The following is a 16,779-nucleotide window of genomic DNA, read 5'->3' on the forward strand; positions in this document are numbered from 1 at the left end:
ATCCTCTTCCATTTCCATAGTATTGTCCTCAGGTACATCGCCCTTGTATAGACCCTCTATATACTCCTTCCACCTTTCTGCTTTCCCTTCTTTGCTTAGAACTGGGTTTCCATCTGAGCTCTTGATATTCATACAAGTGGTTCTCTTTTCTCCAAAGGTCTCCTTAATTTTCCTGTAGGCAATATCTATCTTACCCCCAGCCTCTACATCCTTACATTTATCCTCTAGCCATCCCTGCTTAGCCATTTTGCACTTCCTGTCGATCTCATTTTTGAGGCATTTGTATTCCTTTTTGCCTGCTTCATTTACTGCATTTTTATATTTTCTCCTTTCATCAACTAAATTCAATATTTCTTCTGTTACCCAAGGATTTCTACCAGCCCTCGTCTTTTTACCTTCTTGATCCTCTGCTGCCTTCACTACTTCATCCCTCAAAGCTACCCATTCTTCTTCTACTGTATTTCTTTCCCCCGTTCCTGCCATTTGTTCCCTTACACTCTCCCTGAAATTCTGTACAACCTCTTGTTTAGTAAGTTTATTCAGATCCCATCTCCTTAACCTGGTTCCTAAATCTCTGTCTTACCATTATATAATCTATCTGATACCTTTTAGTATCTCCAGTGTTCTTCCATGTATACAACCTTCTTTCATGATTCTTGAACCAAGTGTTCGCTATGATTAAGTTATGCTCTGCACAAAATTCTACCAGGCGGTTTCCTCTTTCATTTCTTACCCCCAGTCCATATTCACCTACTACGTTTCCTTCTCTCCCTTTTCCTACTACTGAATTCCAGTCACCCATGACTATTAAATTTTCGTCTCCCTTCACTATCTGAATAATTTCTTTTATTTCATCATACATTTCTTCAATTTCAATGGAATGTAGTCAAATAAAATCAGGTGATGCTGAGGGAATTAGATTAGGAAACAATACAATTAAAGTATTAGATGAGTTCTGCTATTTGTGGAGCTAAGTAACTAATGATGGTTGAGGTAGAGAGAATATAAAATGTAGACTGGTAATGGCAAGGAAACCGTTTCTGAAGAAGAGAAATTTGTTAACGTCGAGTATAGATTTAAGTGTCAGGAAGTATTTTCTGAAACTATTTGTATGGAGTGTAGCCATGTATGGAAGTGAAACATGGATGATAAATATTTTAGACAAGAAGAGAATAGAAGCTTCCGAAACGTAGTGCTTGAAGAATAACGCTGAAGATTAGATGGGCAGATCATGTAACTAATGAGGTGATACTGAAGAAAAGTGGGGAGAAGAGGAATTTTTGGCACAATTTGACTAGAAGAAGGGATCAGTTTGTGGGACACATTCTGAGGCACCGAGGGATCATCAATTTAGTATTGGAGGGAAGCACGGAGGGTAAAAATCATAGAGGGAGACCAAAGCATGAATACACTAAACAGATTCAGAAGGATGTAGGTTGCAGTAGTTACTCGGAGATGAAGCTTGCACAGGGTAGAGTAGCATGGAGAACTGCATCAAACCAGTCTTTGGACTGAAGACCACAACAACAACATCCAGTACAGTGTTTTCTGCATTGACTTATTTGAATCTGTGGATTATTTTGCAAACAAATCTACATTTGGCATGAGTGGAAATGATATGCAGGTGGATGCTATGGGGTTTCTCATCTATAGGTATTTTGAAATTGACAAGCCTGTAAAAATAGATTTGATCTATTAAAGTGGGATATTATTGTAGACATTCTTCCAAATGATTCTTTGTTCCATTTCAGGTAATTTTTCAATCACTCCTTTACTTGTGCAAGCAGCAGTCACATGAAACTAAGACAGACGGAAAAAAAAGTAAATAAACTGTTTATTACTTCAAAAGTAATTGCCATAACTGTTAAGACATTTATCCCCCTTGTGAGGCAAGATGGTCAATGCCTTCATGGAAAAATGTTTGTGTTTGCCATTAGAACCACAATTGTAATCAGGAATGCACCTCTTTGTCTGAAGCCAATTGATGGCTATCAATATCTCGCATCAGATCTCCAAAAATATTGAGTTGGGACTGTGTGGAGGATATGTAAGGGCTTCCCAATGTAGTTAAAACAATCTTGGCAACATGTTGGTGGGCATTATCCTGAAACAGAACGATGACGTCCATCAACATTCCTGGGCATTTGGACTACTCTGTAGATGTTTTGCTGGGAAGCCCTTGCACACATCCTCCATGCAGTCCCAATCTGTGCCCATGTGATGTCCACAGTTTTGGAAGGCATGGAAGAAGTGATCACTGTAGCAAATATCTAGTAATACCAGTATTGCTGGCCCCTGTTTTGAACACAACCGAGGTAGATTCTTCCATCACATCAGTCAGGGGCCTTGAAGATGGTGCAGTAATACCATGAAACTGGTTGCCAAATAAAATAAGGTTGAAAACTGATGACTGAAAGGTATTTAATTTGACATTCTCTATCGAACATCCGCACTGAGCAACCATTTCTAAAAAGATGGACATACAGAGACTTTATGGTCATATGTTCAATAAGGAACATTACCTGAAAGTTATGCACCATATGTGTTAAGCAATCCGAAGAAAATGACCATAATTGTGGCAGAACCACTCATGGAAATATCATCTTGATAATGCTCCCACCTGCACATCAGTGCTTGTTCATGATTTTTTGGCAAAAAACCATGACCATTATGTTGCCACAGTCACGATATTCAATGGAAATAGCTTCCTGTGACTTCTTTCTATTCCCAATGCTGGAGAGAACCCTAAAAGGATATTATTTTTCCACCATTGATGAAATGAAAACAGAATCTCTGAAGGAGCTGAACACCATAACAAAAAGTAAAATCCAGCAGTGCTTCCAGAATTAGAAAAGGTGCTGGCACAAGTGTGTTATATCTGAGAGGGATTACTTTGAAAGGGGGAGAGTTGATGTTGGTGAATAAATAAAGATTTGTAGAGAAAAATAAAAATTCCTGTTACTTTTTAATCATACATTTATGTTAGCATAAAGCCACCATTTCTCATCACCAGTAGCGATACAGGATAGGAGCGGCCTGTGTTGTTCATGAACCAATTGGCGATGAGCAACCAGAAATGTACATATGGCCATCCATTGATTTTTGCGATTTTGGCTTAGAGCATGCGGTACCCATATACCCGATTTTTGAACCTTCGCCATTGGATGCAAATTTCATACAGTTCAGCACATTTACCAGTTATCGAGTACAATGATGTGGATCATAATGGATTAATGCATTTAAATGATCTTCAAACCCAAAGGTCTTCCTGGCCATGGGGAATCACTAATGTCAAAACGATCCTCCTTAAAATGAGAAAAACGTTTTCTTGTCATGCTTTGTCCATTGGCATTATCCTCATATAGGGTGCAAATGTTTCAGGCTGCCTCTGCTGCTGTCACCTCTCTATTGAACTCAAACAGAAGAATAGGTTGGAAATGTTCCAATTTCTCCACATGGTACTCCATTTTATACAGTCCACAGCTCCATTCACTATCTCCAAATGACCGTATGTAATCCTAAATAGCAACAGTGAACGACAAATAAAAAATGACAATCAATAAGTAAACCCTTAGCAACCAGAATATCAAAGTGCAAAACAAAAACACTACAAACTTGTGCACCAACCTAATATCAGTTCTGAAAGCTTTCATTTCTTGCTTTCTTGCTTTTTTAAATTCATTATTTTTGTATCATTTATCTTTTTAATTCTTTAACTTTTCAAGATTTCTCAGTTGATATGCTGTTTGAATTTGTTTCAGCTTGCTGAAGCTTTACTTAAAAGGGAGACACTTAACTATGATGATGTAGTGGAATTAATTGGACCTCCGCCACATGGGAAAAAACGCCTCATTGGCCCAGTGGAATTTGAAATGTCAATCAGTAAAGATGCTCGTATGGACAAGCCGCAAAAACAACCAGAGTCTCCTAGTGACCGTCAAGAACCAAGTGCATCATCAGTTGTAGGAATTTGAAGAAGTTGTCATCCAAACTAATAAAATTATTTATGTTAAACATTATAATTATTTAAGTTTAGGTCTCGTTCATATATGCTGTTTATCATTTGATATTGGTAGTTAATGCAAAATAGTAACAGTCATCATAAAATAAAACAAATTTGGTGTTCTGCATGAAGGCATGTCAAATTGTTGATTTTTAATATCTGTAGGAAGTTAAATAGCTTGTTAAGAGAAATTGATAGGTAAAAGCTAGATATTGTGGGAATTAAGTAAAGTTTGGTGGCAATGGTCAGATTTGTGCAAGATTATCAACATACCATATTTATCCGATTATAAGACAAATTTATTTCCCAAATTCGTCGTTCAAAAAATACGGGATCATCTTATATTCACAGAGTAAAATTCTGCTGCTGAGGTCGACAGTTTTATGTTGTTTAATAGAATATACTGGGGTAGTCTTACATTTATGATGGTCATCTTGCATTTAAAAGTGAAGCTTTGGCTTTGGAGGTGACAAGCAGATTTATTTCAAAGAATTCAGAAGGGCAGAGCTTGACAAATGGTACATTCCAGCAGGCTTGAAATTTTTCATATATACCAAAGCACTTGATGCCAGTATTGACAATGCTTGAACAATCAAATGAAATTTGACTCACAGCACTTGTGCAAGAGATATGCGAGAAACTATGAACTAGCCACTACAAAAGTGTATTACTCTGATTAAAATTTGACATTTTTGTGAAACCCAAGAGGAAATAGCATTAAATTTCGTCATCCTACAAACTTTTGTTGTATTTGAATAGGTTTGCGATAAACGTTCTCATACGTATGTGGATAGGTGTACCCTATACAAGCATTAATGCCGCTTTTTAAGTAAAGATAACATTCCAGAAACCTTATTTTATTCAGAACACAGACCAGTATTTTATTTGGTTATCAGAGACTGTAATGATTTTCTAAGTGGATTGCAGACGAGAAATTCAGTCACTGTTCTAAGTGTCAGGATACCGGGTAAAAATGTTACCAGCTTTTAATCAGCATTAGAAGATGATGATGAAATTCAGTTGAAACAAGAATGAAATGTCTTACAAAGGAAATAAATCATATTAAACTGGCTGTAATCTTTATCATGAGAATAAATTTAGTGGCAAGGCCCATTGTGGATATAGTATCAACAGATATCACTAGATCATGGGGTGAGTGAAAGTTCAAGAATGGGAGTGAATCGTAGTTGTGATCTTTTATTTATGTATTAGTTGCTGTTGTTACATATGATCTAGACACTTGAAGATATTGCAGCCTGTTTTTCTCAATTGCTCAAGCTCAGCACTGTGGAAAGTTAGGAAGGGGAAGTGACACCAGCTTGGCTGAGAGCTACGATGATTGCGGGAAGGGGAGTGGCTAGCAAGCAGCAAATTTTGTCATGTTGCCATCCATGGGAATCTATACTATGTACCTTGGTTTTTTATGAACATGTGCCATGTTTAAATGCAATTTACATGAATCCACTTGTAGTCATAATCGAACTGACTTCACAATTGGACAAAGACCCAATAATAGTGTTCATTTCTGCAAGAGATGGTAAAAGTCTAAATAGGCACCAGTGGCGTATTTATGTGTTTCTTCCTACAATGTTGTCAACACTCACAGTTACATATGACAGAAATGAAAGCAGTGTGTCAGCTGGTTCTACACAGCCAGTTCGAGAGCTGCAAGCAGGCGAATTGTTTGTAAGCAAGAGACATTGCAACATTCCCATGTCAGTATAGAAGCGAAGTCCAATATATATTTGGAAAAAAAGAGCTGTGCTGTCAAGTCCTCTCTTTAAAAATAGCGTCAGAAATAGCAACATATTCAGAAGAAATGAGAAAGATATAAATTTAACAGATGATTATTATGATTAAAAATAGTGATGCTGCAAACAACAGCGTTAGTAAACAGAAAAGGTAGGAAAGAAAATGGTCAGAAAATTAATGTAAACCATTTCTTTTTGTTTATTTTATGTCTCCTGTTATTATGAAAATGTAGATCAACAAATAAGATAAGTTTTGAATAGGTATAATGTTAACTTTTTGGCAGATACTTTACGCCATGTAACAATTTGTAATTTTGATCAGTCAGAATATGTTACAAATGAGGTATCTCAAGGAGCCTCTTAAAAAGAGGGGGTTGTTATACTCGGCTAAATATGGTAGAAGATTGAGCCTTAATTGCCTGAAATGATTGAGTGTGTGTGTGTGTGTGTGTGTGTGTGTTTTATGCTGTTTTGCTGCTAATACCTAGCGGTCTTTTTTTGAATGTTCCCATTTCACATTGTTATTCTATCCCTCATTTTTTCAATTGTTTGAAACAGAGATGAATTAATGAAGGCAGCTGAAAACAATTTAAGAGAAAAAAAAAGCCCAGCAGAAATCCTTGGTAACACAGAAGGTATTCAATACTAAGTTTGATTGATGAAGGGGGAAAAAAACACGTATGTAGCAAATGAAACAGACAAAATCTAATTTATACACCCAAAAAAACGAGATCACAAGAAGTTCAAAATGGTAAAAAAGAAATGACTAGAAGTGAAATTCAAAGCTGTAGAAGCATGCACGCATATTGGAACAGTCTACGTTGTAGGAAAGAAAGCTTTTGAGAACAGAGAAGCAGTTGAAATAACATCAAGAGGTCAGATGGCAAGTCAACACTACCAAATGAGAGAATACTGAAAGGTGGTAGAAATGCATAGAAGGGCTACATAAAGGAAATGCATTTCATGAGAAAAGAGCTAAGTGATGCAATACTGTGAAAAGAATTTGACATAATGCTGAAACGCATAAATCAAAACAAAATACCTAAAGTAGATATAACATCTTAATACCTGTATAAAGTTCTTTATGAAAGAAAGAAATTAAAAATTATATTTCTCTAGCAGTATCCAGAACACTCAGGAGATGACAGCACGTGTCATAATCTTTGGTAGCTCCATGTAGAATCTGCACCAACTAGCACTAGTGCTCGAAAACAGTTACCCTTTCACTTATTAGTCACACATTGGTATGATGGGAATTAACGTTATCCGGCGTTAAGGGCTTAAGATCCTTGGGGGAATCAACAGTAACAAAACTGTTATGCATGATAAATAAAACAGGCAAAATACTTTCAGACTTACAGAAAATGTAATAATCCCAATGCTGAAGGAAGTAGGTGTTGAAAGGAATGAAAGCCGCAGTTGAGAAAGACCAAGGATGGAATGACTGGAAGATAATGATCTGGGGGAAGATCAGTTTGGGTTCTAGGGAAATGTAGGAACACACAAAACAGTACTGACCATACAACTTATCTTAAAAGATAGGTTACAGCAGGACATTTTTAGCACTTGTAAATTTAGAAAAAGCACCAGATATGGTGTCTCATACTGAAGTGAAATGTGGATGATAAACAGGATAGACAAGAAGACAATAGAAGTATGTTGGTGATTATAGTATTTATTTAACAGAGCATACTAATCAATTACATCATGTAAATATAAACTGCAATGAATGTCTCAGTATTAGCAGATGTCTACGGGCGCATGTGTGTCAGCTGGGGTAATGGATGGCTTAAGTCTATCACTTAATATCGTGATGGAAGAACCATTGATGTCAATAATGATGTCCTGTCCTGGGTTGCCAGTACTGTGTATGGGCCATACTGCAGTGGTTCGTGAGGTTCGCTGATTTTGGCCTCCTGAGTAGAGGTAGCTGGTAATGCCCAAGTAGAGCAATTAGCTAATAGTTAAGTCATGAAATAAAATTATTATTTCAAAAATAAAACAGCATATGCAGGAAAATTGCTTTCCTCAAGAAGTGTCAAGAGTACTTTAAAGAGGTTTGACTTGAACTGTCACATGCAAACACCTGTTAGCAAGAATGCAATTCTTAGAGAATGAATAGTCACAGGATAGTATGTTCTTTTGAAACAGCTGGGTGGAACTTGCTTATCTGCAAGCATTGATTTTGTGCAAAGTCTGATTCTTCAATGATATTGTTTGAAGGGTCAGTGAAGCATTCTCCAGTTAATCGCAGTTTTTGACCATAGCCTAATTTGGCCACTGACAAATTCAGATTTTGTTTGAAATCTGTTCAGAGCCCTACTAGGACAATACGGGGGCTGTCAGTTCAGTGCTCTGTGGTATGACTTCTGAATCAAGTTTTTAACTGGTGATGGAGCCGTTCCCTGAGACCATTAGCAACAGAATGACAATGGCAGGTTTGAATTCAGCTCATGCGAAACAATTAAGAATCAGTTATAATATTTTGTATGTAAGGGTTCACAGCTGCTGTGAATTTCTTGAGGAAAATCATTTTCCTATATAGGTTGTTTTGTTTCTGAAATAATGCGTGTATTTCATGATTTAGCTGTTCGCTGATTTTGGCCTCCTGAGTAGAGGTAGCTGGTAATGCCCAAGTAGAGCAATTAGCTAATAGTTAAGTCATGAAATAAAATTATTATTTCAAAAATAAAACAGCCTATGCAGGAAAATTGCTTTCCTCAAGAAGTGTCAAGAGTGCTTTAAAGAGGTTTGACTTGAACTGTTTGCCCTGATTGGCTTTGATATATAGAGGTAAACAGAAGAGGGCAATCTGCCCATGCAAGGTTGTGGCTACAGTTGTTGATGTTGCATCTTATATGGACACACACTCAGGAAGTATTAATATTGTTTTGCCAGTGGTAAAGATCTTGTGATGTCAAAATGGACACATTCAAATCATTGATTTCATGAGATGAAAGTACCAAGCAGTGCCATAACATGTCAAATTATTTTTTTGCACTGGCAAACAGTGCAATCGCTGAAAAATGTCTTGCAATCCTTCTTGGTATTGTGGCTAACAAATGCCTAATTTCACCAGCCTTATGGTCACCCTTACTCCTGAATGAAAGGGGCTATGGAGAGGGAATATTGCTTGCCAGCAGAAAACTGCTGTAACAGTCGGTAGAATTGTGACACTGATGTATCCCAATATAGCATTATATTTGAGCATGGTATTTTAAGATGAAGTTGTCACAGCTGTAATTTTAATGATGTTTCAAGGAATGTCTTCAGTTTGTTGTTTCCTTTGTTAGTGGTGGGAAGTGGTACGAAGTGAAGTTCTTTCTCAGTGACATCAATGCAAGAAAATGTGCCAGCTAGTCAATGATGTTCAACTTTGTCTTGAACAGCTGTAATAAAGTTCAAATGATGCAGCTTGTGTGGTGGGGGTCTTGCTTCTCATAGAAGTTGAACATGGGTGCCTTATGATCTGTGATTAGGGTGAAATGTATGCATTCAAGCTTGTGCTTAAACTGTTGGAGACATAGGCCACATAAAGTTTGCAGTCTTTTTTTTCCTGAAAGCAGCCAAAAGCTGCCACCCATGTAAAACAGGTATAATAGTTACTGATAAGGGACAGAATATGTAGCATCTATTTTGGGCAGAATTTGCAAATATATCTAATAAAATTATCATTTTTTCTGTAAATAATTAGCCAAACAGATTTAAAAGACTGTAATGCTGTGTGCCTGAAGATAATGCTTCAATGCTTTGAAATAACTGTCTGGTGATTGGGGAAGTTTTTGAGTGGATTGTTTGCTTTTTGCAGAAACTTCAACAGCTTTTTTCCAAAATTGTCTTTGCTGCTTTTCTTCTTTTTGTTCTATTTCTGTCAACAAATAATTGTTTACATTGAGAAGTAGTAGCATTTTCCCACCAGTGAACTGCGTGTTTCTCTGTTTTAAGAGTTTTCCCACACAATTTAATAATTACAAAATCTGCAGAATATTAATTTTGACTTTTCATGGGGATTCACTGCTGCACAGCCCACAGTTGACAACACTACAGGTAGGATTGACAAGGTATTTAGTGTAGAAGCAGAACCACAAGTAACTCTTTTATTTGCACATTTGGGGAAGAATTTTGGCACAATTGAAATACATTTAAAGGTTTTGTTTTGTTGTTGCTATAGTGCCAAGTGCGGACAGTATAGACTTGCAGATGGATACAATAGTAAACAAACTAGAATTACAGTGCCCAGAGGGGAGAGCAACAGTGTGAGGAAACAAATCCCACTCTCCCTTGAAGGGCTGCAGGTTAATCGTGTGTACTGCATTTCTGCCAAAGCAGAAATGACACATGGTCACAGGGATTGCCAATTCTTTCTGGTGTTGTGAGGTTCCTAATTGAACTCCATGACAGACCAGGGTTAGTTTCTTCATGCTTTTCAAAATACTCTGATGTTGAACAACGCACAACACAGAGCATTTGGTAATGGCTGCCACACAATTACGTGCTGAGGCTGACAATGTTGTTAACAAGGTATTTCAGGCTCAATCTCTACCAGTATTTGACGCAACCACAGTTCAAAATACTTGCTCCCTGAAACAGCCACCTTAAATATGTCCACATTATATCCATTTCTGAACTTCAGCTAGCAGACAAATGAACGTTTTTCTTTGTTGTAAGCTGCTGGGTTCCATGACTGAATATTACATTCCATTACAGGATGTGTATTTTATATAGACCATTCAACCACCCACAGTTCGCACAGCAATGGAGCATCGAGTGCACTGACATATCATTACGTTTGTGCACTTTTTATTTTGCAGTTACTTTCTTTACACCGCAAGCACACAGACTTGCCACATGATGTGGCATGGACTCAACTAATGTCTGAAGTAGTGCTGGAGGAAAGTGATACTATGAATCCTACAGGGCTGTCCATAAATCTGTAAGAGTGTGAGAAGATGGAGATCTCGTCTAAACAGCATGTTGCGAGGCATCCCAGATGTGCTCAATAATGTTCATATCTTGGGAGTTTGGTGGCCAGCAGAAGTATTTAAACTCAGAAGAGTGTTCCTGGAACCACTCTGTAGCAATTCTGAACATGTGGGGTGTCACATTGTCCTGTTGGAATTGCCCAAGTCCATTGGAATGCACAGTGGACCTGAATGGATGCAGGTGATCAGACAGGGTGCTTACGTATGAGTCACCTGACAGAGTCGTATGTAGACGTATCAGGGTCCCGTATCACTCCAACTACACAAGCCCCACACCATTACAGAGCCTCCACCAGGTCGAACAGTCCCCTGCTGACATGCAGGGTCCATGGATTCATGAGGTCTCCATACCCATACTCGTCCATCTGCTCGATACAATTAGAAATGAGGCTCGTCCAACCAGGCAACATGTTTCCAGTCATCAACATTCCAATGTCTGTGTTGACGGGCCCACATTAGGTATAAAGCTTGGTGTCGTGCAGTCATCAAGGGTAGACGAGTGGGCCTTCAGTTCAGAAAGTCCAAGTCGATGATGTTTCGGTGAATGGTTCGCACGCTGACACTTGATGGCCCAGCATTGAAATCTGCAGCAATTTTTGGAACAGTTGCAGTTCTATCATGTTGAACGATTCTCTTCAGTCATCGTTGCTCCCATTCTTGCAGGAGTTTGTTTTGGCCACAGTGATGTTGGAGATTTGATTTTTTACCAGGTTCCTGATATTCACAGTAGACTTGTGAAATGGTCTTATGGGATAATACCCACTTCATTGCTACCTCGGCAGTGCTGTGTCCTATCGCTCATGCTCAAACTCACTTAAATCTTGATAACTTGGCATTGTAGCAGCAGTAACCAATCTAACAACTTTGCCAGGCACTTGTTGTCTTATATATGCGTTGCCAAGTGCAGCACCATATTTTGTCTGTTTACACATCTTTGTGTTTGAATATGCATGCCTATACCAGTTTCTTTGGCGCTTCATTGTGTATTTATAAGCACAAAATGATGCTACTTCAAACTAACCCTGATAAAATAGTTCCTCTGGATACAGTTCACTACAAATAGCCTCTCTAAAACAATTTCCTTTAAATTCTTGGAGTGCCTCAATAGCAACACTCTGGGCTCAGACAGTGCATGATTTTTGCACAAGTAAAAGTCTGTGTTAAATCATATCTAAACCAAAGCTGTGTTGTTTATTGATTCGTTGGACTGGGCTGCCTCAATCCTGAATGAAATTTTCTCTCTGCATAGGAGTGAACTGATATGAAGCTTTGTGGCTGATTAATACTGTGTACCATATCAAGACTCAAACTGTGGACCTTTGCCTCCTGCAAGTTTCACAGGAAGTTCGGAAGGTGGGAGATGAGGTTCTGGCAGAAGTATAGCTGTAAGGACAGATTGTGAGTTGTGCTTGGGTAGCTCAGTCGGCTGAGCACTTGCTCACATAGGGTAAAGGTCCCAAGTTAGAGTTTCAATCCGACACACAGTTTTAATCTGCCAGAAAGTTTCATATCTGCACCCTGTCTATTATGAAGGCATAAAGTGTGACAGGGATATGCAGAATGAGGTGCATTACCAGCTTCTGTGGAAAGCCTGGTGAACCATCTCTTTTCTGTAAGAAGTGAACATTCATCCAAAGTTAATTAAAAATGACATTCACCACTGTAGAACAGTTTGTCAAAGTGCATGTCCATTACTCAGAGTAGAGGTAGCAAGTTGTTTGTGATAAGAGCAACTCAGAAGAGTAGAGGTAGGAAGTTGTTTGTGATAAAAGCAACTCAAAAGACAAACAGATCAAATACATGTTTGTGAAGATCAAATACTTTAACAGAAAATCCCTGTTTATCTCTGCTGCAAACTCCTGAAGGTAGGCAGGATATCATGTTTGAAAACTGTGTTTCTAGTCTTAAATCAGTGTACAAATATATAATTGCTGCCAGTGAAAGCAACATAAATTTTCTGTACAACAGTTATAATGCTATTAAATTCAGACATATGCAGCATTCTTTAAATCCGACACTACTAAGATAGGATATACAAATGCTGTCCAGTTCAGTAAAATCGTACTGCCTGCAGGCAGATAAGGAACAGTCAGTTGTTCCATGAAGGACACTAAACTTAGACATACCAAAGCATTAACTGATGAGAGAGTTAGACTATATGTCCCATAGGATGTGTGTGTGGTCTGGAAATAGAGAAAATAGTGGCTGCTGCTGATCATTGTCTCTGATGAGGAATGGAACCACGGCTTCACTCTTCCAGCAACATCACTGAACTGCAACCGAAGGTACACTGTACCGATTATTTCATAGTGGCAAGTGCCCATGCAAAAGATTATTTCTTAGCCATCCTACTGACTATACTTTCAAAAATTCACGCTACATGTTAGTTTTGTCATCTAGAATATGTAGCCCATGACAAGCAGTCTGAGTACTTTGTGATGAATTCTCTCAGGCTTCATAAAACATCACGACTTGCCACCCATTTTAACAGGCGTATCATGGATGTTAGCAAAGCCTTTGGTACATAGACTTCGACTTTTTATTTGCCAGACTTACCACCCTAAATTTTTCTATGTAATGCAACACAATGGTTTTGCTCATACCTGACATCTCGTCAATGTGTATTTTGACAACCTCTATTTATGTTCAAATGCAAAACTGATTAACGTGAGAACGGCCATCAAAAATGTCAGTGATGCTGTACTTACACATCACAATGTTCATATGTGCCATGTATCTCACCTAGAGCAACAAGCACATTTATTGTAACAGTGAAGCTGGTTGAACTGGTTTGAAGTTATCAGTTATTTTCAATTGCCAAATGTATATTTCTTACCTAAAGATGGGACAGAATATGTTGCAGGCTACCATATGTGTGAAGCTCCTGCCAGTAATACCTAACGGTAGTATTTTACATAAGCATTTGACTGTAATAATCTCTTCATTATCACAGTGGGCACAGGATATTATTGTACAGGCTTAAGAAGGAGAGCTTGGCCAGGATGGAAGAGGAGGGTACTGGATTGGTAGGTTTCGAAATAAAGAGTGAAATGAAGTAAACATGAACTGTATTCTGAAATTATGGGTTACATAAAGGCTCATTCAGGTGGGACTCATGGTATCTGCCAGTCTGAATGATAGTTGAATACAGATGTAGGAAGAGGGAGAGAAAAGAGAAGGTTTTTCACATTCAAAATTGACAGTGGCCGGTCGAGGAGAGCAGAGACTGGGGAAGATGTTTACTCAGGCTAAGGCTGGCACCTCAGAGAGTGACTCAACTGTCATCTGCCCCCTAGGCATGGTCTGCAACCACCATGTAACCCCCTTTTTACTCCTCTTATTGCTTGGCTGTGGTGTCACATATAGCCAGTTTATTCAGCAAAGTGCAGGAAGTGGTGGCTTGTTGCTGAAAGCTTTGTTTGACAGTCTTTTTGTTTGCCTATCTGCGACTCAGCATCTGCACTATGTGGTGAGTAGCAACTATTTTTTTGTAATGCTGTCATTGTTCTATCCTGGATTTCCCATTATTTGATAGCTGTTAGAAAAATACTTATTGGCTTCCCACATTACTAATACATGGGCAAATTAATATTAATTGAAATAATTCACATCAAATGTAAACTTCAAAACTCTGTGAACCGCTCTCTAATTGTGTATGGAAAATTGTACAGAACCCTTGAAACCCATTTACATCTTATAACCATATTTAACTTGGACTTACACTACTACGGAGACTAAGATCGTGCAAACACGTGCACCCCTGAAATCCATATACGTATATATAGCTCTTTCTGTTACTATCAAATCTTTAATAATTAGCTCATGGTGTAAATCAGGATAACTTGCAATGAAGAGTGACAGTTCCATGTATCATAAGGTAAGGCAAGTAATGTAGAGTATATGGTTTGGTACAGCAATAGTAATATTGAAACATACAAATAAAATAAGTAGGTACTGTCTTAAAAGGGGCAGAATTGGGTATAAATGCGTGGCTAGGGAGTGAAGTACCTCCAGGTTCTACACCAGTGGTCGTCAAAGCTTTTTGCTCAAGAGCCAGCATTAAGATTGAGGGACGACACCTTGGGCCGCATATGTACAAATTTTATTATTAATTAGTAAGGTATACAAATGGGTATGTTGCAAGCGTCCAGTAGACTAGTTGTGGTAAGGGCACGATAAATTGCCAGCTGGCCCCTGTGTAGTGATTGTTAAAAATCAGCACCCTTCAGACCACTTCGTGTCAACTGCCCTCTATTTCAGATTGTTGCACCCTCAGTGACTCATACCACAGCTTTGCGTAAGTCAGTCTTGTGTTGTCTGTGTGAACAGATGGTTAATTGATTAATAAAAGTAACTGTACTTATGTTTTAAAGCATTATTCAATACGAGACACTATGACATATGATTTGAATGTCAGTTTTCTTCTGCTCATTGCACTGTATGATAAGATCCTTAATGTAATGTTCCTTGCTGCAAGCAAGTATCACATTTGAAGATGACACTCTCTGTAACGTGCGTTCACAAATCCATGTTACTTCCGTCTCAAAATTCATACCGTAGACTCTGATCGCTAAGAGACGCTCGCACACGTGAGTTGTCAGTACTGGAAGACAAAACAATAAGTTTCCTGCTGTAACATAGCAGTGGCCACAGTACTTGACCCCTATACCCCTGAGGTAAGCGGCCAACTTTACTTAGCTCATGGACGAATTCATCAACAAGGATTAAAAGGAAGCACATCTTAAAATCGTCCTGGCTCTGTATTTTTTTTTTTTTTTAATTAATCAGGAAAACTACAGTTATTAATGTTGTTGACGTTTTGGATTTGGCTGTTAGTTGTCAGATGCAAATTGTTATAAAATACAGCTGAGAATCGCGGGCCACACGAATACTTGATTCGGGCTGCAGTTTGACGACCACTGTTGTAGACCATAAAGTGAAGGAGGCATAAATACTCACAATTGAGTTGCAAAACTTGTGCTAATTGAACTATGATAGAAGGGAAGCTCAATGCTGTAGCAGTTATTAGTGGAAAGATGTGATAGGAAAACTGGTATTGCTGGAAGGATTCAGCATTAACTTCTTACTCTTGTTCGGCAGAAGAGAAAAGACAGAATAGCACAAGTGGCACAGCAAGTGAGTTAGAATAAACAGAGGTGGGCTCAAAATTGGCTCCAGTGTCAGACAACAATTGCCCGCTGATATAAAATTACATGTAGATCAGCAGTCCGAACAGTTGTGGTCGCACAGTCTTGGCAGTGTGAAGAAACCATACCACTGAGAAATGTTCAGAAACAGTCCAGACGCATTGCTTGAGGAAGAAGTTGGAATTACAATAAAACTGATACTTAAACTTCTATAACAACACATGCTACAAAACAGTTAAAAGTTCCACTAAAGAAGGTAGACATACCCATGAGTCTACTGAATTGTGTAGCTTAAATACTCTTAACATGCATGTAAGTGAATCCTAAAGCAAATACACAATATAAATCTTATGTTTAGACTGAGGTTGGTTAAATTAGCCAGATATACCAAGATATGTGTAAGGACAACAGGTCGGTATAAGACTTTGTCATTCATCGTCAGATAAAATGTCATTCTGATAGGGAATGTTCAGGAGTCTATGAGGGCAAGGCTATTTCAGGATGTGGGCATCCAGAGGTGAATGAAAAATTAAGGATTTGCTCAAAAGAGAACTTGAGTATAGTTCAAGACAAGTGACTGATGTTTATTATCGAAGTCTACCTCTGAGGGAGACAAGTGGCGCCTGGGAGGCCACCAGCAGACAGGAACATATCGCCCGAGATAGGGGTGCAGAGGCACGTTTGATCGGGTCGAAAGCTGGCTGCCCAGGGAGCACCTGGTCAGTCCCGGCTCGCTCTCACCAGCCCACCGGCAGCCCCCATGTGACCATTCTCAGCTCTGTGATTGGTTGCTGGAGGTTTTTCAAGTAGCCTTCCCTTGTCGGTGACGCTTGGTGATGCTTTGTGCTGTCCTTAGGTTAGTTAGGTTTAAGTAGTTTTAAGTTTAGGGGGCTGAT

At 38.6% G+C, this 16,779-nt stretch overlaps 1 protein-coding gene across 1 annotated transcript in view; it reads left to right on the plus strand.

Moving 5' to 3' along the window:
• LOC126187766 (paraplegin) overlaps positions 1-4,145 on the plus strand; it is a 106,140-nt gene extending 101,995 nt beyond the window's left edge. The window contains exon 11 of the mRNA XM_049929032.1: positions 3,762-4,145. Coding sequence (XP_049784989.1) covers positions 3,762-3,974 — 213 coding nt within the window. The 3' untranslated portion in view covers positions 3,975-4,145. The remainder of the gene's footprint in view (positions 1-3,761) is intronic.
• The last annotated feature ends 12,634 nt before the right edge of the window (positions 4,146-16,779 follow it).

The sequence above is a fragment of the Schistocerca cancellata genome, chromosome 5 (genome assembly GCF_023864275.1).
Source record: "Schistocerca cancellata isolate TAMUIC-IGC-003103 chromosome 5, iqSchCanc2.1, whole genome shotgun sequence".
NCBI lineage: Eukaryota > Metazoa > Arthropoda > Insecta > Orthoptera > Acrididae > Schistocerca > Schistocerca cancellata.